Source organism: Nothoprocta perdicaria, unplaced genomic scaffold (genome assembly GCF_003342845.1).
Source record: "Nothoprocta perdicaria isolate Ctin4 unplaced genomic scaffold, notPer1 scaffold_153, whole genome shotgun sequence".
Taxonomy (NCBI): domain Eukaryota; kingdom Metazoa; phylum Chordata; class Aves; order Tinamiformes; family Tinamidae; genus Nothoprocta; species Nothoprocta perdicaria.
Window position 1 is genome coordinate 1144901 of NW_020454683.1, and position 25653 is coordinate 1170553.

General features: G+C 39.8%; 1 protein-coding gene across 1 annotated transcript in view; it reads left to right on the top strand.

The window, feature by feature from the left end:
• ARHGAP42 (Rho GTPase activating protein 42) overlaps window positions 1-16177 on the top strand; it is a 145932-nt gene extending 129755 nt beyond the window's left edge. Inside the window, exons 19-24 of the mRNA XM_026034963.1 lie at window positions 2026-2170; window positions 4091-4471; window positions 6266-6422; window positions 7367-7429; window positions 14380-14459; window positions 14679-16177. Coding sequence (XP_025890748.1) covers window positions 2026-2170; window positions 4091-4471; window positions 6266-6422; window positions 7367-7429; window positions 14380-14459; window positions 14679-14767 — 915 coding nt within the window. The 3' untranslated portion in view covers window positions 14768-16177. The remainder of the gene's footprint in view (window positions 1-2025; window positions 2171-4090; window positions 4472-6265; window positions 6423-7366; window positions 7430-14379; window positions 14460-14678) is intronic.
• The last annotated feature ends 9476 nt before the right edge of the window (window positions 16178-25653 follow it).

Consider the following 25653-nt stretch of genomic DNA (forward strand, 5'->3'; position numbering starts at 1 on the left):
AGGTGAAAAAATAGGATAACTTTGCTTCAACCTCTTCCATCTTACTCTTGCTAGTAGTGTACTAAAGTCCAGGTAATGCATGGATTCTCCCCTGAGTGCACTTGTGCCTCAGGTCAGAATCTTTCTTTGGGGATACACCAACTGCACAGTGGAGATCCTGTCCCACCTAACATCATGGAACCCATCCGTCCTTCAGTTCTGCTTTCCACAGCGGCCTCAATGTGGATCCCCAGCAGAATCCCCAGACTGCATGCTATGTCATTTTCATTGTGAAAGCTGTCAAAAAGACAAAAGAATAAAATTTTATAGCTGAAGTTTTATCCCTATCTGCAGGTTTTAAACCCATTATGAATACTTAGGAACATGTGATCTTCTCTAGGTGCTTCTTTTGCTTTGAAAAAAGGCCTTTCTGTGGATACTCTATTTATCACATATTATTATTATTTATTATTACTTCTTGACAGTGAGGGTGACAGAGCACTGGAGCAGGCTGCCCAGAGAGGTTGTGGAGTCTCCTTCTTTGGAGATCTTTAAAACCCGCTTGGATGCAGCCCTGTGCCACGTGCTCTAGGTGACCCTGCGTGAGCAGGGGGGTTGGACTAGATGACCTCTGAGGTCCCTTCCAACCTTAAGCATTCTATGATTCTATGATTTACTTTTTATAAATTTTATTTTCCCCAGAGATACCAGTTTTTATTTAAATAAAATCCTCTAGGGATTTTATTTTCCCCAGAGATACCAGCTACAGCAAAGTAACACCTCAAACTCCTCTATTTAGAACACTGATATTTTGTTGATATAGATAATCTCATGAACATCAAAGTGAAAAATAACTCTTTTCCTTCAATTTTGTGTTACCTATCTGAAAGACCAGTAYCAGATTTTTCTGCATTGTTTGATCAGTAAGTTCCCACAGTACTGCTTGATATCAGCAGTTATATTTCGTATAGACTCCCCAAAATTGGTACAGTTCCTCCATGCCTATAACTCCAAAACATATGCATAACATGTTTCCAAAACTCAGTTTCCCCTTCTGAAAATTACAAACTCATTCAATACCAAGACCGTGGTTGCACAGCCAGAAACACCATTACTGAACTTCTCAGCCTCCAGACGTGTTTTGCTTTGGTGTGCCATTCACTAATTCCTAGTATGGTGTTACTGTGCTTCAGGAGTAACTCAAGACCTCCATTATAATATTTTCTACTTTGAAGGGGAGTATATTAGTGTCTTCTGCCTTTCTGAATGACATGGAGCTGTCTGCCTCCTATTGTGCTCTATTAATAGCGAATCCTTATACATACCTGTATTAGATCCCAGCAGGGTTCATGCATGTGTGCATAAGAGCACAATTAATTGGTTACTGATGAAGATTTGAGTTTCTCTACAGCAATGAAATGGAGAGTTCACTAGTAGCAGTAGCAGTAGCACATGAAAGAAAAATCCTAAGGTGCTCCAAACATAAGCATGATCCTGAAGTCATTTAGGAAAGAATGCTGGTTGGGCTCGTTTTAGAGGGGTATTAGGAGCTCTGTGTTCCCCAGSTTGGAACTGTAGACTAGAAAGTGGAGGAAAAACATATTCTGTTGCTTATGAAATRCCTAACTTGAAATCTATATTGTCTTTAGGTTAAGAAACAGTTCTGGAAAATACAGCTCATTTGCTTTGTTACTAATACATCCTGCACAGGGATTAGTAGGTAGCATCCACTTTCATATTTGACTGATTCAACTGATAAGCACTTCATACACCTCACACTAAGGCAGTAAACTATTCTAACCTAGTACACTAACCTAGTGTCTTCTTGGATAGTAAAATTAGATCAGAATAAAGACAATCAGAATAAAATATATTCAATGAATTTCTCCTTTTGTGATATGTGATACAATCACACCATTCGTTTCCGACATTACATAGAACAAAAAAGCAACATAGAAAGGAATGTGTGGAAGTACCTCTATGGTTTATGGCATTTTTGTCCACTCCACCTTTTTTTTTTCTCTTTTTTTTTTTTTTATCATTCAGATATTTCACACTGCACCAGACCCCAATATTCCTCTTCCTCAACCACAGTCCCGTTCAGGTTCAAGAAGGACAAGAGCAATTTGTCTCTCCACAGGTTCACGTAAACCTAAAGGAAGATACACACCTTGTCTAGCAGATCCTGATAGTAAGTTTGCCTTTGCTATTGGCTGATGGTCTTTCACATCATGTTCTGTCTTTTGATTTTTCTAGTTAACATCTAATAGATATTGTATTCACATGCTTATAAGCTTAAGAGATGGGAGTTTTATCAGCTTTTTAAAGTTTGTGAATCTTAGCACTTTTGAATGACTGCATTCCTTGCTTTCCTCACAAGAGCAACAGTTTTGTRCTGCCTAGAGTGTTTAGTAACTTTTTTTGTAGGTTTAATATCTAAAGATAGTCTGCTTTCAGACTGTGAGAATTTCATTATACGACGTTCACCTCATTTAAGGTTGAGAAATTGTAATTAGAATCTCTTTTGTATGATAGTTTTTTTCCTATGATAAATGAAATTCAGTCAGGGTCAGGAGAGCAAAATCATTACTTGACTTGTATCGTGGACGTGAAACTGTGGTCTTCATTTCAAAGTACATTACAGCCTCAGTTGCAAAAACAACTTAAACTTTTTTTTTACTGGGATAGAGTCAACTGTAAATCTAATATTTTTGTGAGAACTAGTATACTCATCATGTGGCTTACTGTAAAGCAGCAGGGAGTTACGTTTGCACTTGAATACTGATGAGAAAACTTATTCCTTTTCATGTAAATGTGACTATAAAGAAAGTTGCACTTCATTTTCACTCAGTGGGACATCACATTTACTCTTTAGCCTTACCATTAGCAAACATTAAATTATTAACAGTTTCATTGCTGTAATAGAACTTCCTTTGGAACCGTGTTTTCCCCAGTTCTTCAAGGAGAGTTACATGAAGTTGCTACAGCAAATTAATGCATATGTTAATGCATATAATTAACGCATATATCCCCAGGCATATGTTACATATTCTGTCAGCAGGAGTTTAAATACTAATTGAGGGCCATAGCTGCCTACATATCAATTGTCAATGTGAATGGCACTGGATTCTTACTAGTGAGAAGCTATAAGGAATTATCAGCTAAAACTCACTAGTGGAGAAACTGTGCTCCAAGCTCAGTTTTTCTCCAAGCTTCTGGAAAAAGTCTTTTAAAAAACAAGGACTTCAGTCACAATTTTATTAATTCCATTTTCAAGATAATTCAACTCTTTCAATGTTCATGCCAGCTTTTCTTAGTTTTGATCAGTGTTCCTACCTTTGTCTTGTCAGCGAATTTCTTTAGTACGTTCCCACTTTCTGTTCCAAAATATTAATGAAAATATTAAATAAGTATGAAAGTTCTCATTAATATTATTAAATTATTAAATAAGTATGAAATAAGTAGGAAAGTGAATTTCCCCAATTTCATCAAATAGTCGATGTTATCAAGAATGTTGAAGTTGTAAATAAAGGAATAAATAGTTGTCCTTTCTTTGTAGGGTAGGTGTTTCTTTAAACATATGATGAATCAGGAAATAGGATATCTATACATATACAGTTGGTCTATGTTCATAAGTCTATAATAGTCTTATGAGCTAGTCTTACGGAAACTGCAGAGATTCTAGGAACTTGACAATCAAAGTAAAAACAGCTTGCTCCTGCCAACCATGCAATCATACATGTTGGAGCATACATATGGCAAGTGTCACATCACGGTACTTTCATGGAATTTCAGCCAGTTCCTCCTCAAAGTCATTGTAGCATTCAGACTGTTTAATTTCTTAGGGTTATATATCCTGCAGGCAATTTTTTCTTTCAAAATGCAAGTAGTGGTGTCTGTAGCTGGTTTTAAACCCATTATGTTCATCAGGTCTAGAGAAATGTCAGCTTTCTGGTTAAAGACTGAAATATATGTGAAACTTAGAGTAACGAGATAGCCGATTAATGAATTCAGTGATACAAGTAAGATGCRAGGGCTATGAAGTGGTATGAGAGAAATGCACATTTTTAGCTTTCCTGATTTTCTTTCTTCTCCCCTCCCTCATCCTCAGGTGACTCCTACAGCAGTAGCCCRGACAGCACTCCCATGGGCAGTGTCGAGTCTCTCTCTTCCCACTCCTCAGAACAGAACAGCACCAGCAAGTGTGCGCCCTCGCAGCCCAGGGAGAAATCAGGAGGGATCCCATGGATTGCTTCTCCCCCCTCTTCTAATGGCCAGAAGAGTTCAGGCCTTTGGACTACAAGTCCAGAGTCCTCATCCAAGGAGGATGCGACCAAAACAGACGTGGAGTCAGACTGCCAAAGCATAGCGTCTGTTACTGGGCCAGAGGGTGCCCCTTCACCAATAGATCTCACCAAAAAGAGTCCTTACAGTCTGTCTGGCCTGAAAAGATCATCGGCTTCTTCCCTCAGATCAATTCCATCAGCTGAAGGTAATTTTCAAGGTTGTTTAGGACATCAGTGAATTTGCTGTGAAGAAACAGAAAATAAAAGGTGCATCTGTTGATACAGATAAAGGTGCAGCTAATGATATTAGTTTAGTTTGTTTAATTGTTAATGTCGTGGTGTGTTTTTCTTTCCACTTTTCAGATTGCTTCTGACATGTTTTCATTGTCTATTACAGTTCCCTAAGCTTAAAATATATCAGTATTTCTCAGAATTTACAATACTCTTTGTCCTGCCATGCCTCAACTGGGCTCCTGACTTACGAGCGTGCCAAGTTAAAAGTTTGCAGCAAGGAGTTAATCACTGTGTCAAAGGAATGAATCCTTGCAACATGTTCAGTACTAATGAAAGCTGCCATTTAAATTTTAAAAGCCTCTTTGCACAACTGCATTTCTTAAATTGACTGAAGTAGGATTGGGGAAAAAAATCTTTTAAATAGGGACTTTCCAGGCAATGCCTTGGGTCAAGATAGGACTAGGCAGATGGTACAAAGGGGTGAGCCCTGGTGTGATGTTTATATCTGTAACATTACTTACGGAGTGGGTGCTTCATTCTGCCCTACCTGTTCCTTTGGGTACCTGGTAGAGAGAGTAAGTTAACTTGAACATGGGACATACGGTCAGAATTCACCTGTACATGGACCTATATGAAAGAGCAAACACAAATTGAAAGGGGAGATTTATGRCTACTGCTCTCTTTTGATTATCCAATATATATTTGCAAGTCAGTCTTTAGGAATCCAAATTCTATGCCAGAGTAGGACTCTCTTCTTCCTATGTAATCAAAAAAAGACGCTGCTTCAAAAAACTCCCTGAGAGGACCTAAGCTGTATTCTAAATAACCATGTGAAGAGGGTCCTTGCAAGAAAGGGAGGGTTAAAAATTTGGCTCCTTAATTTAGGCGCTTGAAATCCTATGAACTCTAGCTCCTCTTTGAGTACAAGAGTACTCATTTTTGTACATATATTGCAGCTGTCTTAAAATCAACCTGAGAACAAGCACTATAAAAATGAGACTGTTTACAGTGTCTAGGATTATAAAGATTAACACAGTCATCACTGAAACAGTAAGATCCAGTGGACTGAATGTGAGTGTTGACTTTGCCGCTGAGTTCTCAATAGCATAAGTAATGCAAATACAGGAAGGGCAAATATAAAATATACACTGGAAGCTTAGTAAAGTTCTTCCCCCTCAAAGGGTACAATCTTTTTTCTGAGATTACCTGATATTAGTTATTATTTTATGAGTCTTAATTATTAACAGTATTAATGACACTATTAGTAATAAAAGTATTGTTATTTGAGGATCTATTTGTATTATTGCAGCATTTAAAGTGTTATTAAGCATCTTTTTTAAGTCTTTTTAGCATTAGGTTATTAAGTTTTAGCATTAGTTAATAAGCATGTTTTTAAAAGCATCTGTTTTTCTAGGGAGTAAACGAACACAGAAGTAGACACAGTTCTTGTCTTGCAGAGTGTGTAGGCAGGTGAGGCAGTAGTCCAGAGGGAGATCAATCTGAAAGACTCATCAGTTCGTGTCTTTCTCACTAGCTGAGGTGCAAGTTCTGTGTGTGAGGTTAGAAAGATGACTATTTCTTATTTAAATGCATTAWTTCTATTGCGTGAGAAAATACCTTTGTTTTGAGATCATTTTTGATGCAATACAGGCTGTGAAGCTTTTGCTTCTTTAAAAAGAAAGAGTTTTATTATGCATGTTGTACATGTTATGGCACAACTTGAAATTAGCTTTAGTATTCCATACAAATTTGATTGCCGTCTTCAGGTAACAAAAGCTGCAGTGGATCTATACAGAGCTTATCTTCCATAGAAACCAAAGATACACCAAAGGCTTCACCAAACCCCGATTTGCCACCAAAAATGTGCAGGAGGTTAAGATTGGATACTGCATCAAGCAATGGCTATCAAAGACCAGGATCTGTGTAAGTAATGAAGACCCTGGGGAAAATTGTGTTGTTATAGTAGTGTTACCCACTCAAAAGTGATCCCAAACACCTGAATAGATGATCTAAAAGACAGACATCAATGCTACATTTGAATGTTTCTGTATTTGTGAATGTTTATCTATTAAAATTGTGAACTGAACAAAGAAAGTAAGACCCCAAGGGTAAAGAAGCTTGTACACAAAAATTTATTTTGGTGTTTTAGTGTTAAACCCTGTAAAATATTTTTTTTTTCCTAAAACTTTTTATTATTATTTCTTGAGAGGATGATAGTTCTATGCAGAAGAGGTTTCTGTTTAACTTAGCTGAGATTTGGGTTAACAATGTTTCTTAGTGCCCAAAAGGCAAGCCTAAAAGTCAAGAAATCTTTGCTCTAATCCTGCCTGTAACCTTGACTTTCATCAACCAGTGATTTCCAGAACTGCAGATTGCCAGAAAGCTCTCCAAATATTTCAGGACTCCTCTCAGCCTGTCCATTTGTAAACTAGAAGGGAGCACCTTAGTCATTTAACAGGTTTCTGTATCTTAAACAAAAAATCCTGCATAGCTCAGAGTCCAGCTGTCAGTGACAGGCTGTCAGGAAAAGCATTTCCATTGTGTCTGTTGGCCGTCCATTATATAACTTTAAATACAGGTTGATGTGAGGKTTTTTTTGGTATGTTACCTTTATTGATCATGTAATTCCTGGCTCAGCAAAATACCTAGAGCCTTTGGTGGCCTAAATCAAGGCATGTCCTGAAGAATTGTGCTGAAGAGGGRCTCTTTAGCTTAGCTTTTGAGTTTCCTTTGTTTGTCTAGTGAATATTTAAAACTATTAAAAAAAAAGAGGTTCCCTGTCTTTAGATGTTTAAAACTGAAATTAGTCTATGTGTTTAGTTAATGGGCTAAGTTTAAAGCAGGCTGCTGCTTCACTTTATTTTCAGAGTGGCTGCAAGAGCTCAGTTGTTTGAAAGTGCTGGTTCATTTAAACAAGTTTCTTCAGGACGGTAAGTGCTTCCTAGTTTAGCAACATATAAAAACTTTTGTGCTTTCTGGCTTCAGAGATTGAAATAGAGACATCAGAGCTTTCTTCAGTGTCTATTTTCAGTGTCATGTGGCTTTCACTTTTCTTTGTGGTTTACTAAACTCAGMTTTTTCGTGGAAAACAACCTAATGGGGAATAACAGCCTGTCTGTCTTATTCTGTCTGCTGTGGGCGCTGTAGTAAGAGACTCTCAGACAAGTGGCCTGTTTAAGGATATGACTACAGTAAATGTGATCTAAATTAGGGTGAGGGTGCTTTATTTATTCTACAGAGTAGTTTGTACATGCAGGCATTTAATAGAATGGTGGAAGTGCTGTCAATCTGAGTAATAGTTCGTGGTAGTTTACTCATATAATCAAGTCCTGAATAGCAGAATTAACTTGATCAGGATTCTCATCCCTCTGACTGCATGTTCTGTACCTCAGTCTGGAGAAATTGTATGTCTCTCTTCTTGACAATATGTATTCTTGACAATATGTATTTTTTTCATTCTTACTAAGCATTATTTACATTTTTATTTACACTTGCATGCATTTATTGGGTGATTTTGATTCATTCTTAAATTGCATTGAGTTAGAAAGCATTGGCAAGTGTTCATGTAGAAAGCCATATACTCCACATGTCTGTAACCTGCCTGCCATTAGTAGACTAAGACAGTTTAGGTGGGTGTGGGAAAAGACTCTCTTTTACTATCCCTGTATTTAATGCTCAAAGTAAGATCATATGCTTGTTTTTGTCTGTCACTTGACTTACCGGAACCTTGATCTTATTGAAACTTTTGAGCAACAGCAAAACAACCGTGTGATCCATGTGGATGTAATCCACACACTGAGAGTAGTGTTTGGAAGAAGCACAGCTGTAATAGAGGATGCCGACATGTGGTGGGGGAACAGGGCAGGTCCAGCAGAGGTGAGGAGGACGAAGCTGACCTGCAGGGCCCACTGCTTTTGTGCAACAGAAGGGGTTTGCAGGAATCAAGGCTTTTCTTGTTTTCTCTTGTACATGAACTGTATGATGACCAAAAAAGAGGGTGGCAGAGAGAGAAAGGGAGTGAAAAAAAGCATGGCAATAATTTAAGGAATAAAAGTATAGATAAAGAGACTGGCATGTTCTTAACCAGTGACCTAAGGCAAGGACAATGATTGCTTTACCAGTCCTGTATCATCTGCCACTGTTCTTTTTCCTATTTTGTATTACTCCCTTCTTGTAAACTCTCTTATGTTGTTCCTCAGGACCTGTCCTATCTGTATCTGTATATAGAGAGGATGTAAGAAGCAAAAATCTGACAAAGGAAAAATGTAGCCGTTTGATAATGGCTGTGGAGAGCAGGTAACAAAGCAGGAAAGGCTGAAAAGCTTAATAGCTCTTCTACTTCAGGCTTTCTAAGAAGGCAGAGGAGCAACAATAACAAGGAGAATGGAAAATGAGAGATCAGCAGCAAAATGGGCAAGAAAGGAGCTATGCTGTTCCAGTAATACTGCTGCAGCTTTATTTGCCTCTCATTAATGCTATGGACAAGAAKACTGCATTAAGTACTTAGGATAGTTGTTCTTGTTTATAAGTGTATTGAAATCATGTAATTATTCATGATATCATATTAATACTTATTATGAATTACATATTAATATCACCCAGTAGAGAGGCTTATGGATCCATAGCTACCACATAATGGGTGTATGCAGTGCAGGGTGTAAGAGAAGCCCAAACTGTGTTTAAACCAAGTGCCTTGATACCAGAAATAATGCAGTCAGGAGAGTGTTGAGTTCTGTTCAGGGATAATTTATCCTGTGAAAAATGTCTGTGCTTTTGAAATTAACTACTTCTTTCCTACATACAGTAGCATCTAAGTAGCTTCATTCCTACTTGACATATCTATTGCTTGAAACAGCATTTGTGGTCCAGTACCTGGATCAAAAGTCCCTGGCCAGCTTTGCAGAACTAGTTTGCATTGTGTTAATGCATTCCAGCAGATGTGGTGACACTGGATGCTCTGCCACCACAGAGATCTGGACATTCTGGATTCCTTCCTGCAGCCTTTACACCTCTTCTTTCCGACTTTGTATAATGTGCCATTTCTGCTTGGAAAGCTCTCTTTTTTTAACACTTTTCTGTTTGTGCTGGGCCAATTATTTGACCTGAATGTTTTCTCACTTCATGTACATGAGTGTGGGTCCACGGTGACAGCGTTTTGAATAGATTTCTTTTATTCAAAAAGAGAGAGTGAGAGGTCACAATACATGTTGCAGAATCGGAGAGGTAAGAGTTATGTTGGGCCCCCTCCAGTCTCTGCTCTCTTTTTTTCCAATCCAAGAGTTATTTCTGATTTCCCATCCTTCCCTTTTCTTCCTTCCTAGCTTCAAGTATATCAGTCATCCATCTACTGAACTGTAGTATAAGCTGCTATATGTACTGGGACCAGTCCCTCTTGCAAATCTAGTATGCACTTGAAAGTGATGTGAAGTGAGTACTTTAAGAAATATTGCAGTTAATTAGCAGTCTCAGTAAGGGCTGAGGTCTCTATYGAAGCTGCTATACAAAAGTGCAGCAATACATAATCCTGAGTCTGCTTCTTTATGGCTTTTGATTTAGAGGTACACAAGTTGAGTCTCAAAAGGTGAAAAAAAAAGCATCATAAGAGCAAGGCTTTTCATTAAATGAGAATACCTAGAAAAGTAGAAAGAAAYGTTGTTGACAGCAAATGGCTCTGTCTTGGCAGCAGGATCTCTAGGTGGAGGATTGGGACATTAATAGGAGCAGGCTGAAAGAATGAAGTGCTCCAGACATATGCTCCCTTCCCAGCCATAGAGTTTAATATCTCTTTCCAATTATCCTTCTGCTTTTATTTTGGTACTATGTTTTGCATTCACTTAAACACCAGCATTACCTCCCCGGTTCAGACCAGAGCTTTCTGCTCAGGCAAACTCAGCTGTGAAACTGCCCTCCCTGGGAGTCTCTAAACCTTTCTTCTTCCAATAAGATTATATTAAGGGATGAGTCATCTGGTAGACATTCACATGTGTTCCCTCAGTCATTCCTCTTCTGGCCTCTGTCTTCGTCTTGCTAGACTGAGGGCTCATTAGGGCAAGGATGTAGTTTTGAAGCCCATTTGTAGCTCCTAAAATGGCTTATTAAAAGTGCCTCAGGTCTTGCTGACAGTATGTAGTCAAAATAATTTACAATCTGCTGAAGACTGACCCTTCCTACTGCTAGTTTGTTACCTGTGTGATAGAAAATAGGCCATAAAACAGAAAGAAAAAAATACATTTTTTTTACTCTGGAGCCTAGCGAGTAAAGCCATGGGAAAAATGGACTCAGGAAAGGAGAGTAGCATTTTCTGAAGGTTTTTTTTTTTCTCTCACTTAACATCACTCTCTTCTCTTAGAATATTAACAACATCCTACAAGAACCGCCATAGATAGTGGTGATGTTATCACATGCTTTTTCTGACAGGCAGCTTTGCATTAACACCTTAACAGCCAATGTCCAGTGTCATAATTACACACAATAAAATTGCCTAAGAAGCTGCAGGCCCTTTTCATTGCTAATGCTTCTAGCAGGGTGGTGTTAAAATTAGTAATAACTAATAGGAGAACCTAATTAATGAAAGTGGWTGTGGAGGGAGTACCCAAGAGATTAAAATTTGATCCAAAATATGGATAAATATTCTTAGGCTTATTGTCTCATCATAGTGTAACACACTAATTGTAGATAATATTAGAAATTATGTAAATACCAAGGKCTGGGAAGTKCTTCCAGAACTGATCAAGCCTATGTTTTATAATGTTCTTTCCATTGCTAAGATAAACATATGCGAACTGGGTCTAACTGGAATGTGAAAACAGAAGAAACTACAGGGGAAAGGATGAGGTATTCATGCCACTAAGTGGTTCAAAATCATCCCTGATTTAGCAGATTGTCTTTAATCGTTGCCAATTATCAACAGTTCTTTTACTTTATTTGTGTAAAATATTTTATTTTTCAACACAGGAAATGGATACTTTGTCAGAGATTTACAGGTCTTGGTCTGCATAATCAGAACATCTGTAGAGCATTTTGTCATATTGACTTAGGAGGAAAGTGACCTTCAGGTTAAATGCTCTCTATACTGATATATATATAGCTCTRATTTATACTTTCTGTGGGACCTTTGGTAAAGTCAGTTTATCCCCCTCTGAGCCAATTCTGTATGTGTCATGTTGAGTGATGAATTTTTTTCGTCTTTTCTTTGCCTTGTTGACTATAAATGGTAAGTTCTTCATAACAGTGGTTGTATTTTACAGTCCATATGTAATCCTGAGTCTTTTTTATAACCAGGGTCTTTAGTCGGTCCTAATACCTGTAATTCTTGTTGGAATACAGTTGATAGCATCCCTAGAAAGAGCATGGTTTGTTTTGTGTGTAAGAGCTTGTGGTTTCATTTCTCCACTAGAAATGAGAGCCTGTTCGTAAAGGCCAGAATTGTGTAGAAAGATTAAAAAAATAATAATTTACAAGGATATTAAATAAAGAGGCCTAAGTAGTAGTTCTTGACATAGAGGTCTGGTAGAGTAACAGGCTGCTCCCCAAGCAACTGGCAGTTTCCAATAACATAGCCCTATATGATGGCCTGGTGGGGCCAAGGTATAACTACTTTTCTGCCTGCTTTCTTTTTTTCTCCTTCTCCTTCTCCTTCTCCTTCTCCTTCTCCTTCTCCTTCTCCTTCTCCTTCTCCTTCTCCTTCTCTTTCCTTCTTTTTCTTAAGTTTGATTTTCTTTTTCATCGCAGAGTATCTGAAACAATGCCAAGACTGTGTTGTAGCCCACCAGAGAGCTTTTTATGGCAAGAAACCTAGGAAATGTTTGTATATCCTGGAGTTTTTCAGAACATGGGGGATGTCTCAGGCTGTAACAGGTGGAGGAAGCCAAAGAAGATGTCTTCATCTTTCCTGAATTGTGCTGAACTGTTCCCAGGTTTGTGGACCAGCTGGGAAGCCAGCTAACATTTCAGCAAAGTGCACAATCAGGAGGCTCATGGTCTGTTAGTTAGCAGGGGACATGCATTGAAAATGATGGTGCTAAGAGTTAGAAATGAGTGATAACCAAAAAGTCCTGAAAAATAAGCTTCCCCTTGATGTCCAGGGCGTGACTCAAAATTCTTCTGGAATTTCCAGAACTTCTGGAAATCTAGGCCTGAGAATCTAACCTCTGATGAGCGATGAGCCAGTTGCTTGCTTTAAATTAAGGCACCAGTTAGTCTACTCATAAATGAGCTGCAGAGAAATATAAAATAAGGTTTCTCTTCAAAATGAGAAGTCACTACTTGAAGTAAACTAGGAACTTTCCATTCCCTTATCCTTCTAGAGCTTGAGCTGAAGCTTGAGCTGAAGCTGGTGCTGGTCATCTCCAGGTTGTAAGCCTAGGGTAGAAGTATCCTGCACTGCATTTAGGAACTGTGTCCCTGCTTAACTCCAGAGAAATATGGAGCTGCAAAGGTGAAGAGTCAGGACTCCATCACCCATACAAGCAATAAAAGTCTTCTCCTTATGCCACTGTTGCCCTGTTGTTAATCTAACCTGTGACTCTGTTAACTCAGTGTCTTGGGAGGAAAGAAGAAACAGATTACACACCTGCAAACATATGCCAGATGTTTAGAACTTCAGCACAGAGAGCATACTGGGTCATTGAGATAAATGATGGTTTGAAGTAAGGTTGTGTCCGTAATCCTCCACCCCATCACATGAAGGTCAAATGATCGACAAGTTAATCCTCATTTGGCAAGGATTCCAGTGCACATTTCCAATACATTTAAACAAACTCAGAAAAACTGATGCCAGGCAATTTAAGGCATTGGCTAAGGATCCTACAAAAACTCTTTTGTGTGTATAAATTAAAGATATCACTCTAGCCAAAGCACAGGAATCTAATGGAATTTCTGATCTTTCTGCTGAGCCCATTTTGCAGAGCTGTGGTGCTAGAAGCCGTATCAGCGGTCACACAGAGAGGTCACCTGCTCTGGGGCAGGATTACTCAAATCACCTAAACCATTCCTGAGCACATCTGCCTACTGTGCGGATTTCAGTTTGCTTGTTGGCTTCTTCAGAATCTTTCACAATGGGAATTCTCCAGTTCTAGCCAGTTCCAGTGTTTCTGTGCTCTAACCACTAGATAAATAGGTTTTTTTTCCTGCAGATTAAGATACATTAACTATCTGCACGTAGGTGTCATTATGTCGAGTTTTATTTAAGGTGCTATTTTGCCCAGAGAGGTTGTGGAGTCTCCTGTTCTGGAGGTCTTCCAGACCCATCTGGATGCCACCCTGTGCATCCAGGTGCTCTGGGTATCCCTTCTTGAGCAGGCGGGTTGGACTAGATGATCTCTAGAGGTCCCTTCCAACCTCAACCATTCTGTGATTGTGTGGTACTATTCCATTTAAGGTGTTTTTACAGACAGTGGTATCCAGAGAGCCATTCATTGCATCCTCAGGCAGGCATCCCACATTGCAGTTGAGCTAGGTGCACCCTAGCTAACATACAGGCATCTAAATTCAGGTGCCAAAAGCTGAACCTTCCTGTTCCCCTAATTGCTATCGAGCCCTCTCCAGCCCCACTAGTTCCAAGCACTGCACCCAGTTCTGTACTTGTCTGCATTCAGCAATGCCAACTAGGGCAAAAGAATCCTGTTACAAATGTGAATGATATTTCTGTTTAAGCTTCGAAGTAGGATGTTGATGTCTTTTCCGCAATAACAYATTTGTTAAATCCGGTCAGTCTGGTGTTGCTCTCTGCTATTATTCTGCTTCTCTGAGCTGCTATGCTACTACTTTTTGCAGTCTGTACAACTGAATATTGCTGTACTTTTCAGGTGTAAAAGTAATTTCTTTATACTTTTCCCTCCCCAGTTATCTTATTTGTTGCAAATTTATTTTCATCTTTCAGGCAAGCAAAAGCCATGTATTCCTGCAAGGCTGAGCACAGTCATGAGCTGTCTTTCCCACAAGGGGCAATATTTTCCAATGGTAAGATAGGTTTTGCATTCTCTGTTCAATATTTATAAAAAATGCTCAACTGTAGCCACAAGGCAAGAGAGTTATGATTCCACTTTCAACTCTCTGTTTTTGCCCTGATTTTTCAATTGATCTTGCATAACTATTATCTAAATCAATATATGAAGCATATATAGGTTCTCTTAGCTTTGCTATTTTGTTATAATTTTGTTTGTTACTGTTTTTTTGCAGTGTATCCGTCAGTGGAACCAGGCTGGTTAAAAGCAACTTACGAAGGGAAAACAGGGCTGGTTCCTGAGAATTATGTTGTCTTCCTCTAGTAACTTATAGTGGACAGCAAAATCTTCATGGTATCCATGGTAACAAATAATAAGCACTATGATTTTTATCTGACACAGATATGGGATCAGCCGGTTAGCCAGGTGGTAGATTTCCTTCAGATACTGCAGCCGCTCCCTGTCAGCAGAACAGAATGTGAGGAAACAGTTAACAGTTACTGTGCTGAAGAGGGTACTGTGTTTAAATACCTTCTATTGTTTGCAAAAGGTTGTTCTGTTCTTCTTTTATGGATAAGGAACACTAGGGCAATAAAATCAAAAAAGTGACCATTTAGCTGCAGACCATCAGGTTCTAGGATGTTGCTCACAAAAGTGTGAAATTTAGAGGTAATGCACTCTGTGATATTTCTTGCAATCTATGGGTTTAGTATGTATTTTTTTCATTTTGTGTATGTGTGGGGTAAGTAATGTTTTTATTGTGATCTGAATTCTCCCTTGGAAAACTTGATTCTGAGATCAGTCCTAATCATTTCAAATAAGAAACAAGTTTTCCATATACAAGAAGTTCAAACTGATGTTAGCCAGTGAGATCACAATATATTACAGAATTTATGTAACTGATAATGAAATCAGATTATACACTGACTGAGCAGGAAGTGCTCATCCCAAATGTGATGCGTTTAATGAATGTTTCATTCTTGTACTTCTTAGATTTATTTCTTCCTTTCCATATCATTATAAATAATAATAATAATAATAATAACTTAATATTTCTATGTTACCAGTCATCCTGAAGATGTTCTCAGTGAATCTCAGAACAACAGCTGTAGAAAGCAAGGAGGTGCTAAATCTGAGGGATTGGTAGTTACATGAAGTGAATGATGAGAAACGACGCAATGTGTTTTGAAACCTAAGATAAAGTGTAACTGCCTCCCTTTCAAGTTTTTCCATTGCTAATAAGACAAATGKCCTGCAAAGTAGTTTATTTTGTAAGCTATGAATGCTGAAAGCTCCGTCTAGCAATGAARGTTTTAGTATTATTTTTTCTGACTTCCACTGAACTATTTGGCAAAGATTTCTCTCCTCCCACAGAAGAAAAAACCTACTTGCTAAAGGTTTTACAAATAACCGTTGATTGTTCCTAGTAGGAAAAGAAAATAATTAGTATTTAATTGCATATATTTTCTTAGCAAAAAAAGATTACTTTAAAAAAGCTGCAGTAAAAAGCAAGCACATCAATATTCCTTTGTTAAAGAATGAAGTCCATAAAAAGGGAGCAAAGAACACAAGATAGGCAATATAGACAAAAATGAGACACACGTGCGCTGCTAGAATACTTGAAAGTCCACTCCTTCAAGCTCCCCTTCATAAAACCTTTAATTACATCTGAATTTCCAGTCAATAATTCTTATTTCTTGGAATGCCAGCCAAATGCTTCATGACTTAAAACCCTGCTCCAGAGTCAGTGGAATTAGAAGTTCATTAAGAATTACACACAAGCATTAAGGAGYTTTCTAAATTTGAGTCTTTCTTGCACGATTTGAGAAGAAAACGTTTAGTCCTTCTTGGTGAGTTACCATGCCCTGTTGAAAGACAAGATATTTAAGCACCATATTAACAAGTTAGTAATTCTTCAGTGTTAGTGTTAGAATATTTCACTGTTTCATAGACCTAACTGATCTCATTTTTTTCTTCAGTACAGTAATAAATATATAAAACTTTTTGATTTCCAAGACATATGCTGCCTTCAAAAAATTTAAGGAAGACCTTCTTTTAGGACTAGAAACATCATTAATCTATTGATTTCTTCTTTTTTTTATAATCTTTTTCTGGTTTAAATTAGGTGATAGATACATTGTCAATACAGTGAAGAGTATTAAGACCTTCTTTACATGCACGTAGCCCATCACTTACACTGAGCAGCTCTGTTCTGGAATGTAGACTGGTGCTAAAGCCCACAAGGCTCCTCTATAATTAAAGCACTAAGTAGTGCTCAGGAAAGGGGGAAGACCAGCAGAGCAGCCCCCTGAGATGGGCTTGCTTTTCACAGAGGGAGCATTAGTTGTACTAGTCCAAGTGGCGTGGGTTGCAGGCAGCTGACAACAGACCCCTTGAGTTAGTGACTGACTCATTTGGGTTATTTCTGTACTCTGAACAGGATTTAATTAGGTCCCCATCAGATTTCCCTTCCTCATAAGACAAGATTATGTCCAGCCCATTGTCATGAGGAAGGATTGTTCTGGTCTTCATCATGGGCAGTGGAGAGTCAGACCCATGTGTGGTAGCCATAAATTTCCCAGAGCAGGAGAGAAAGTAGGTGGAAAGAAGGACCTTTCTCACCCAAGGGAGTATTTCTTATTTTTAAGGCAAGCCAGTACCTGTGTATAACCTATGCCTGAAACTTCCATTATCCTGAGAAGATCAACCTAATTTTCTGTTCTTTGTTGTAGTGTAAGGCATAGTTCAAAAACTGTCAAAGGGCTTTCCTGACCTGGCCAGGAGACAGGCTGTTCAGGAGTGGAGGGAGGCAGAGGGCAGAGCTGGGGTGAGAGGCTGGAGCTTGGCAGCACCTCGCCACAGAGATAGATACGCGGTGGGGTCTGGGAGGAAAACTCGCCCTATCTATTGCACCAGGGCCAGTGGCAAACTGACCTCTGTTGGACTTCAGTGTTTTTTAGGAGGAATTTAGTTGTTGTGAAATTCCTGAGGAAGAGTGAAATAGAAAATGCTTCCTTTTGTTTGATTTTCTTTAGCCTGATTTCCCCCTTTTTTTTAATATGATTTAAATGTTCTCACAATATGTGAGTGTTTCTGGGTATTCTCCAATACTGTAATTTGAAACCAGCTAATCCAGTTGCAAGCTAGAGGACTCAAAGATATTAAACTTACACAGATTTCTAAAACCGTAGAGTTCAATCAGACATTGAGCAGGTAGAGCCGTAAGTGCTGAGGGAAAAGTTGCAGAAGGACCTGAGGGAATCCCTGTGGAAGAGAGGTGTTACGTCTATTCCCATACATTCATATCCTGTTAGACACCAGAGAATACAACTGTGCAAGACAACTTCATAAGAAACTGGATTTCATTTGTCTTGCCACTCACAAAGGAAACCTATCTTCTTTTTCAGGACTGTTAACCTTTTCAGGCCCTTCTTCTGAACCAGACATGTTGGTCATACATTGAAATTTAACTTCACTATCAAATAGCTTTTCCACCTGAGAATGTTATGCCTATTCTAGATGGCAATTAGCTACTCACTCTTGATGAAGAATTAGGGGCATTTTTGGCTTGTTTTTAATGTGCCACTGTGTCCTTCTCTTCCATGCAACGTAACAGGCACTTTCTGTGTAGCGTCACTGCTGGGCTGTGAATGCCCCAGCTCCTCCCTGACTTTCTTGAGGGCACTTTTCTCTAAAAGAAGCTGTAAAGTGAACTGGAAAGTTGTTTAAACTGGCTATGTGCAAACTGGAATGGAGGACAGTGGAGCATCGAAACTTGCCTAATGAGGATCCTCTCAGGCCTGACCAAAACTTTCTTCTGCTAGTTGTAGGAGATGAGAAAAACACGCAACACTTAAATGAAGATAAAATATTTGGATAGTGCCTTATTAGCAAATTAAGTGATCCAAACTAATTTAGTTCAGAGTATTTTTTTTATCATCATTTAAGCTCACTCTACAAGCAAAGGTTGTGTTAAAGTTTTAAATTATCCTTACGCCAAACTACCCTTACTAAGGAAATGCAACAGTTTTATCAGAATATCACTGGAGAACTCACAGTAGATGACACATTGTGATGGCTGTTTGTCTTGTGAAAAAAATGTCTGTACCCACAACTTATGTAATTAACCATGTCTTTATCTTCGTTAAACTTTTTGGTACATGTTGTAGCACAACATGAGTAAAACTAATAGTATGAAGGACTGGTATCTTGTATGATAAATATGTAAAATATTAATATTTTATATCAGTTTTTATTAATGATTAAGATGAAAAGATATTTTTGGTGTAATTTCTGTGAGTTCAGTATTAAAATGTTCATGCCATATTTTGGCATTCTAAGTAACAAAACTCCTAAATTAAAGGATAGCTATCACTTACATCCCGAACTAATCCATAAAGTGCATTTTTAGATTATTTCTGGAAAAATGATGCACAGAATTGCTGACCAGCACTAATCTATRTTAGTAGTAGTAACTTATTGTCTTTTTATCTATTTTCTGGTGATAATCTCTATTCTTTGCCTATAATTGGATTCATGTTAATACGCCTCTAGAAAAGAAACCTTAGGAAGAGAGAGTTGCAAAATTCAGTGGTTCAGGACAATAATTACAACAAAAGAGCATTATAATATGGGCAGACTGGATTTTTTTTACCTTTGTTCACTGGCCTATACTCCACTTAATAATGATTGTATTGGAATAACAAATGAATCCAAAAGTCACATTGTTCTTGACGCTGCTTTTCCTAATGCTGCAGTCGGCGCAACTCAGGAGCGAGTGGCCGGTGTCCCTGAGGGCCCGTGTCCTGCGCGCTGGGCTGCAGCTTCTGCGTTCACAGCAGCCCTCAGGGTGCTGGAACAGTCAGAGAGAGGCACTGGGCAAGTTAGAGTGGGATTTTGCTGGCCAGAAGCCCCCCAGAGAATAGAGTGGAACGTTCTGTCTGTGGGCAGACCCRTGGCTTGGCGCTGGGCTGTCCTCAGCAGCGGCCGCGGTGGCGCCGCCATTGAGCAGCGCCGGAGCCGCAGGCGCAGCTGGGCGGCCCCCTCGCGTGAGGCGCCCCGGGCGCTGCTGCTCCCGCYGCCGGCCTCCATGGGCGGGAGCTGCGCCTGTGGTCAGGCCGCTCGGGAGCTACAGCCGTGGTCAGGCCGCCTGGGAGCTGCGCCCATGGTCAGGCCACCCCAGAGGCCGCGAGGCCACCGCTTCGCCCAGGGCTGCGTGCCGGCCCTGTGCGGTTCCTCTGCTTTGCTTTAACGAGGTGCTTGGGATCCGGAGCGCTACAAATACCCGTGTCCCCAAAGACAGCAGCTTCGTTGTTATTGTCCTGGATGTGGCACTATTTAATAAGCCATTGGGTTTATTTAATAAGCCATGGGTTGGCCTCATTACTTTAGATGCAGACAGTGGTGCTTCAGCTCTTGGATATCTCTGTCAAAATCTGTTCTGCAGTAGCTTTTTTGCAGGTGTATCAGGAATTGTCATTAGTGGCCTGGCTCTGGCAGCAAAGATTTTGGAGTGATCTCAGCACTACAAGAGTCTCTACTTAAAGCAAAGGGCAAAGCAACTGACACGTGGATAGCTTCAATTTGCAGACATATTTATGACAATTTTGGAGGTATTAGAGTTTATAGGGGTTACTTTAGATACTATAGGGTATTTTAATAGGAAAGTATATTCAATCAATAACAAAAATATATATATTTAATAAAATACTAAATTATCTTATTGAACTCTTTGTTTATTTTGTAGTGTGGTTTCAGTAATTATCTGCACTTTGTATATATCTACATGTAAATAACTGGCATGATATGCATAAGCTGACTTGCAGATATACTTCTATGTTTTACTTTACACTGTATTTCAGAAATTTGAAATTTTTAAAAAAATAAAAAGCCTTTCTACACATAGTAGCTTCTGTATTGTTTTTAAACTTGAACTGATTCAGCCTTTTCTTATTATTTGCTTTCAAATAATAACTCTTTTGTGCTTCTTTTATCCCTACCTGGCTATTTCCAGACAAAGTCTAATCAAGCAAAGTTTTATCTGTGAGGATGCTTTATGTACAGGGCAATTCAGTAAGTTGTTCCTACCATTTAGTAATGGGCATGTGTCTGAATACCAGACAATAACACATCATCTGCTGTCTCGATCAGGTGACAGTCTCCAAGGGCTTTTGAGGAAAGTGACAGTTTTACCTGTTAYGCATTGAAGAAGCAAAAGGCTAGTGCGATATCAAAGCACCATCAGTGAGGCTTGGGCTCTTAAAACTTGCAGGTGGGCCGTGATCCGATGCTGTGCTACTGTGGTGACGCAATACTACCTGTAAGTGAACTTATTTCAGTAATTACTTCGCCTCCTCTATCACAGTTTCTCCAAACTTTTGGCCTCGGGGACCTGGAGCTGTTGGGGGCCTTTGAGATCCTGCAGCTCTCTGGGCAAGGAGCTTTTCTAGGAAAGAAGCTGTTTCTGTTGTCATTTGTGCCTGAGTCAGGCATGGTTTTGAGGCTGACCTTCCTTCTGAAGGGACTCTCCACAAACCAAGGTGTCCCTGAAAGAAGTCAGATGTTACTGGGATATTAACTAAGACAACTATTTTTCTTAAAGTAGGAAGAGTTAAAAATTTCTGAGGAAGATCAAACAATCAGCATTCCAAAGCCTTTTCCTGTCCGCAGGAATAGTGCAGTAGAGCTGCTGGGCCTGTTGCATCCCTGATGGGCACAGGGCAGTTCAGCAGAGGCTGGGCTGCTCCTGCCCCCGGGACTCCTGCCTGCCAGGCCTGAGCTCAGCAGCACCTCACACTGACCTCAGTTCCTCCTAAGCAGCACAACTCCCAGGCGACGAGACACGATCGGTGTCTCTTAAAGAAAGGTGACGTCGTTGGTTGCATGAAGACACCTCTCACTGCGTGGTCCTCATGTCTGGAAAAACAGATTTCCAGATTAGAGGTGTTTATTGGTTTCTAGTCCTGTAATTGGTTCTGTTGATCAGTCATGGTATAGTTGTGCAAAGCAAAGGCACCCAAGCGACTCCYAGCAGGGCAACACGTGCACATTTGGCCCCAGTTAAGCAGAATGGAGTCTGGCCCAGCAGCCACGTTTAAGGAGCAGTGGTGGCTGTAGCCCTCCATCAGTGTGAGAAGAAATGTCAGGAAACATCGAGATTCTGCAAGTCCAAAGAAATGGTTCAGAGATAGCAAAGGGAGGCACCAAAGTTGAGGCCTCAGTTGGGAATGCTCTCACCAAGCTAGGCATGGCCCATTCCCTCAAAACCTATCTCCCTTTTAGCATTAACTCTGTGCTTGTTAAACAAGCTAATTAAGATAGCTGCACTTTCAACTTTTTAACATTTATCTCACATTAATAAAGGTATTTGTGTAATCTGGATTAATCACAGATGCAGGAAGAAAGTATTAAAGTATATTCTTGACTTCTTTTTTAACAGTTGGGTGGTTTTCTATTGTATTTATGGCAAGAAGCTCAAAAGCAGAATTAACCTAGAGCAAGTGCCTTTGCCAAAGATCATGGTGTGCTTTTTCTAATGTAAACATGCAAGGATTCATGGGAACATTCAGTGACCTCCACAGCCAGCACAAAAAAACAGTCTTAATTCACTTGAAAGTACTTTGGTAATTGGAATACATCTGTCTGCCAGTATTATTGAGGAGCTGATTAGCCAGACTTAGCATGGGTGTATTTAATTCAAAATCAGTGTTAATGGCTGGAGGTGCCCTTATAAGGGATTAGAGTTCAGTCTGAAACACCAGCAGTTTGTTTTTGTTGGTGGCCATTGCCTTTGTCTTCTTACAACAAACACTTMAGAGGAAAATAGGCAGCTTATCTTGCTGGTGATAGAAAATATCTATCTTGCTGTGGATACTTTCAGAGTGAGATTTGGAGTTCCCCGTTTTCCACCGTGACAGCAGGGAACTCCAGCCAGCCAGCCAGGCTTGAAGGAAGGTTCGGCAAGGGGCAGAGATGCCCTTTGCATCGCAGGGCAAATGACTGTGACCCTGCAGCGAGGGGCAGAGATGCCTGGGGCACTCGCAGGCTGCTGGAGCCCGAGCTGGRCCCCCCGCGCAGCACACGGTCAAGGGGCAGCCAGGAGGCTCCAACAGGTCTCATGTTGTGACTCTCAGGACAACAGCTCCACCATCCACACTCGACCCTATGAGTCCACCATTGCTAGAGAAATTGAACCACAGCCTGTAATAAGATGAGGTGGCTGTATGGTGTAAAAGCCCATGAGAAAACCTTTAAAGGACAATTCACAAACTGAGGCAGAAGAAAGATAAGAAACCTGAGCTTGATAAATTATCCAGTGTTCCTCCTGACAAATTAATTGGTGCACAGGATACGTCTGGTTCCTAGAATGAAACAAATATTTTGTAAGGACCTCACAAGAAGATAATAAAGATATGAGACTGTGAGACTGAGCRCAATGCAGTGGAAATGGAGACTGTGAAAGCTGTGATCATTGCAAGTCGTGAGTGACAGCAGGGCAAACAGGATCCCCATCAGCAAGGAAATTCCAAGTACAAATGTGAAACACATSAAGAACATCCTGTAGTGCTTTCCAGGGGTATCCAGTAGATAGACAAAAACCTCAGAATAGTTTAATAAATTTTCAGGCAGTGGTGGAAAAATTATTGTCATTCTACACAATTTCCTGAGTCTCATATATTGGCTCAATGTGAGCTATCCAATGAACCTTCTCTAGAGATATGTCCAGTGAATGCMATCCTAACATTTTATTCAACTTGTCGGGAGGTCAGTCCATTGCATTATATACCTTATTGGCATGTAGTTCAGAGAATGTAAAACAAACAAACAAAAAAAATTATCTTCAGAGCAATACGTAGATACCTCAGAAACAATGCAGTTCTGCCACAAGGTTCATATTCCACTACTGCTGAAGTTCTTCCTTGATATTTTTTCTCATCAGAGTTTAAAGGATCCCTTTTGAAATACTTGATCCCTTGAAGTATTTCCTGACAGAATGAACTGGGAAGTCAAATGTCCAGATACCTACTCAGGCATTAGCTAGAGCAACTTTGGTGAATATCGATGCCTTTTAATGTTGGGTAGTTTTGTTGGCTAGTTTTGTTCAGAAGGAAAAGAGGATGCTCTGTGTCCGTGATCACAGAATCACAGAATCACAGAATCACAGAATCACAGAATCACAGAATCACAGAATGGTTAGGAGGGACCTCTAGAGATCATCTAGTCCAACCCCCCTGCTCCAGCAGGGACACCCAGAGCACGGGGCACAGGGTGGCAGCCAGGCAGGTTTGGAAGACCTCCAGAGAAGGAGACTCCACAGCCTCCCTGGGCAGCCTGTGCCAGGACTCTGTACAGGGACAAGTAGCTAAGCTGGTCCCCACATGTGGCAGGAGCAGACCCTGCTCTTCAGCTTTCCACTATTACCAAGTCACTCAACCCTGTTTTTCTTTACAGCAGGTCATAAAAGAGTTCTATGAAGAGCAGCAACAAAMGATAGTTTTTAAACCAGAGAGCTGGTTTAGGACGGTGGAATTCCATCTGGAACCACCTCAGCTTTGGCTCAATTTGTTGCTCTCTCCATTGCCTCAGCTTTTCCTTACTGAAACATAAAAAAATCATACTTTCATCTAAATTACTGCTGAGTAGGATTTCTAAAACCTCCCTTTTCTTTCACTTAGATAATCACAAAATAGCAGGACTCTCTATTGAGAAGATGTGAGTAGATAGTAGATAATTATTCTATGAACTCATCAGTGTGATGAAGTGAGCTACATCTGCTCTGGGTAGTGATGAGTCAATCTGCACAGTAGCTGTATCATTGCAGAGTCTGAAACGCAATAATGAGAAAGATCACATTTAATTAGAGGTTAAAGCAAAGGCTTCTACCTCAAATAGCTTAAACATCTCATTTCAAATAATGGGTATAATTCTTATATTATTTTGCACCCTTCCACCCTGCTTCAGCTAAAAACAAACCAAAACAAAACCCTAAGCCATTTTTGAATAAGAGACTRTGCATTCAGATTGAAATTGGACATAATATACAGATACAAGGAGGTCATTACAGTAAATCTAAAGAAACAGCAATGCATAGAGATGATAAAGACTAAATAAAGGTAGCAATATAGGTGTCCTAATTAAATGCAGGTTTAGTAGAACCATGGTTTTAAACTTAAATGCAGGTTTAGTAGAACCATGGTTTTAAACTTCAATATCTTTTAGTTCTTCAGTGTCTCAGTAACTATGTCCTTTTTTTTTTTTTCTGAGTTGCAGCTGCTAATAAGACTTCCCATTCTGACAGAATTTATAATTATTTTGCCGCAGAGACCAAAAGCCTTTTGCTGTTGTTTAATGGTGCATGAAGTATTTTGTCTAACTAAATTAATCTGGAGAAAAGTCACCTACGTGGTAAATCATAGCCCTTTAAAATGGTTCACACTGTGCGTGCGGATTGCTGATAATACTGAGATCAGTTCTCAAGAAGGAGGCCATTTAGAAATGCAGTTTAAACATCACTTTCCAAATGCATTGGATTATGTGGCAGTAATGGAGTAACAGCAACATTGGTGCTGCTGTTGGCACGGCCAGAGARCACGTTAACGTTATGGGGTCACGGGAGCTCTGCAAAGCACCGCAGCTCCCACCACCTCAAAAAGCAACCGAGTGTTTTTGGGTCTGTGTGACACTCGTCACTGGCCTGGCCAGCTGGAGCAGGGGCTGCCAGTAGCCCCTCTCYTCTCTCCAGCCTAGGTGCAACTGAAGGCTGAAGCACTCCCCGCACTGCTGCGACATGAGCACATTGCCAATTTATTGCACAGGAGACAAGGAAGCTAGACAACACCTTTGCAAAAATACTTGAAAGCTGTTGCAGACTTACAGATATATAGATGCGAGTTCCTCATCGCTGGAAGATACAGGTATCTTACACAAGTCTCTCTCAACCTTTTTTTTTTTAATAAAAATAACAGCAATAGRCTGTAAATTGCATCCATCACACACCTGATTGTTAAATACAAAGCAATGTTAACATCAGTTCAAATATGTCTCAGTTAAATATTACTATTTGGATTTCTACAGAAATTTCCATCTGTAGACTTTTCCATCCATGCAATCCGCCCTCAAGTTCTCCATATGAAATAAAATGCGTGAGAGAGGGAGACATCTTACAAGTATGGGAAGTGAGACACAGAGTTGTTGGGATATTCAGAACATCA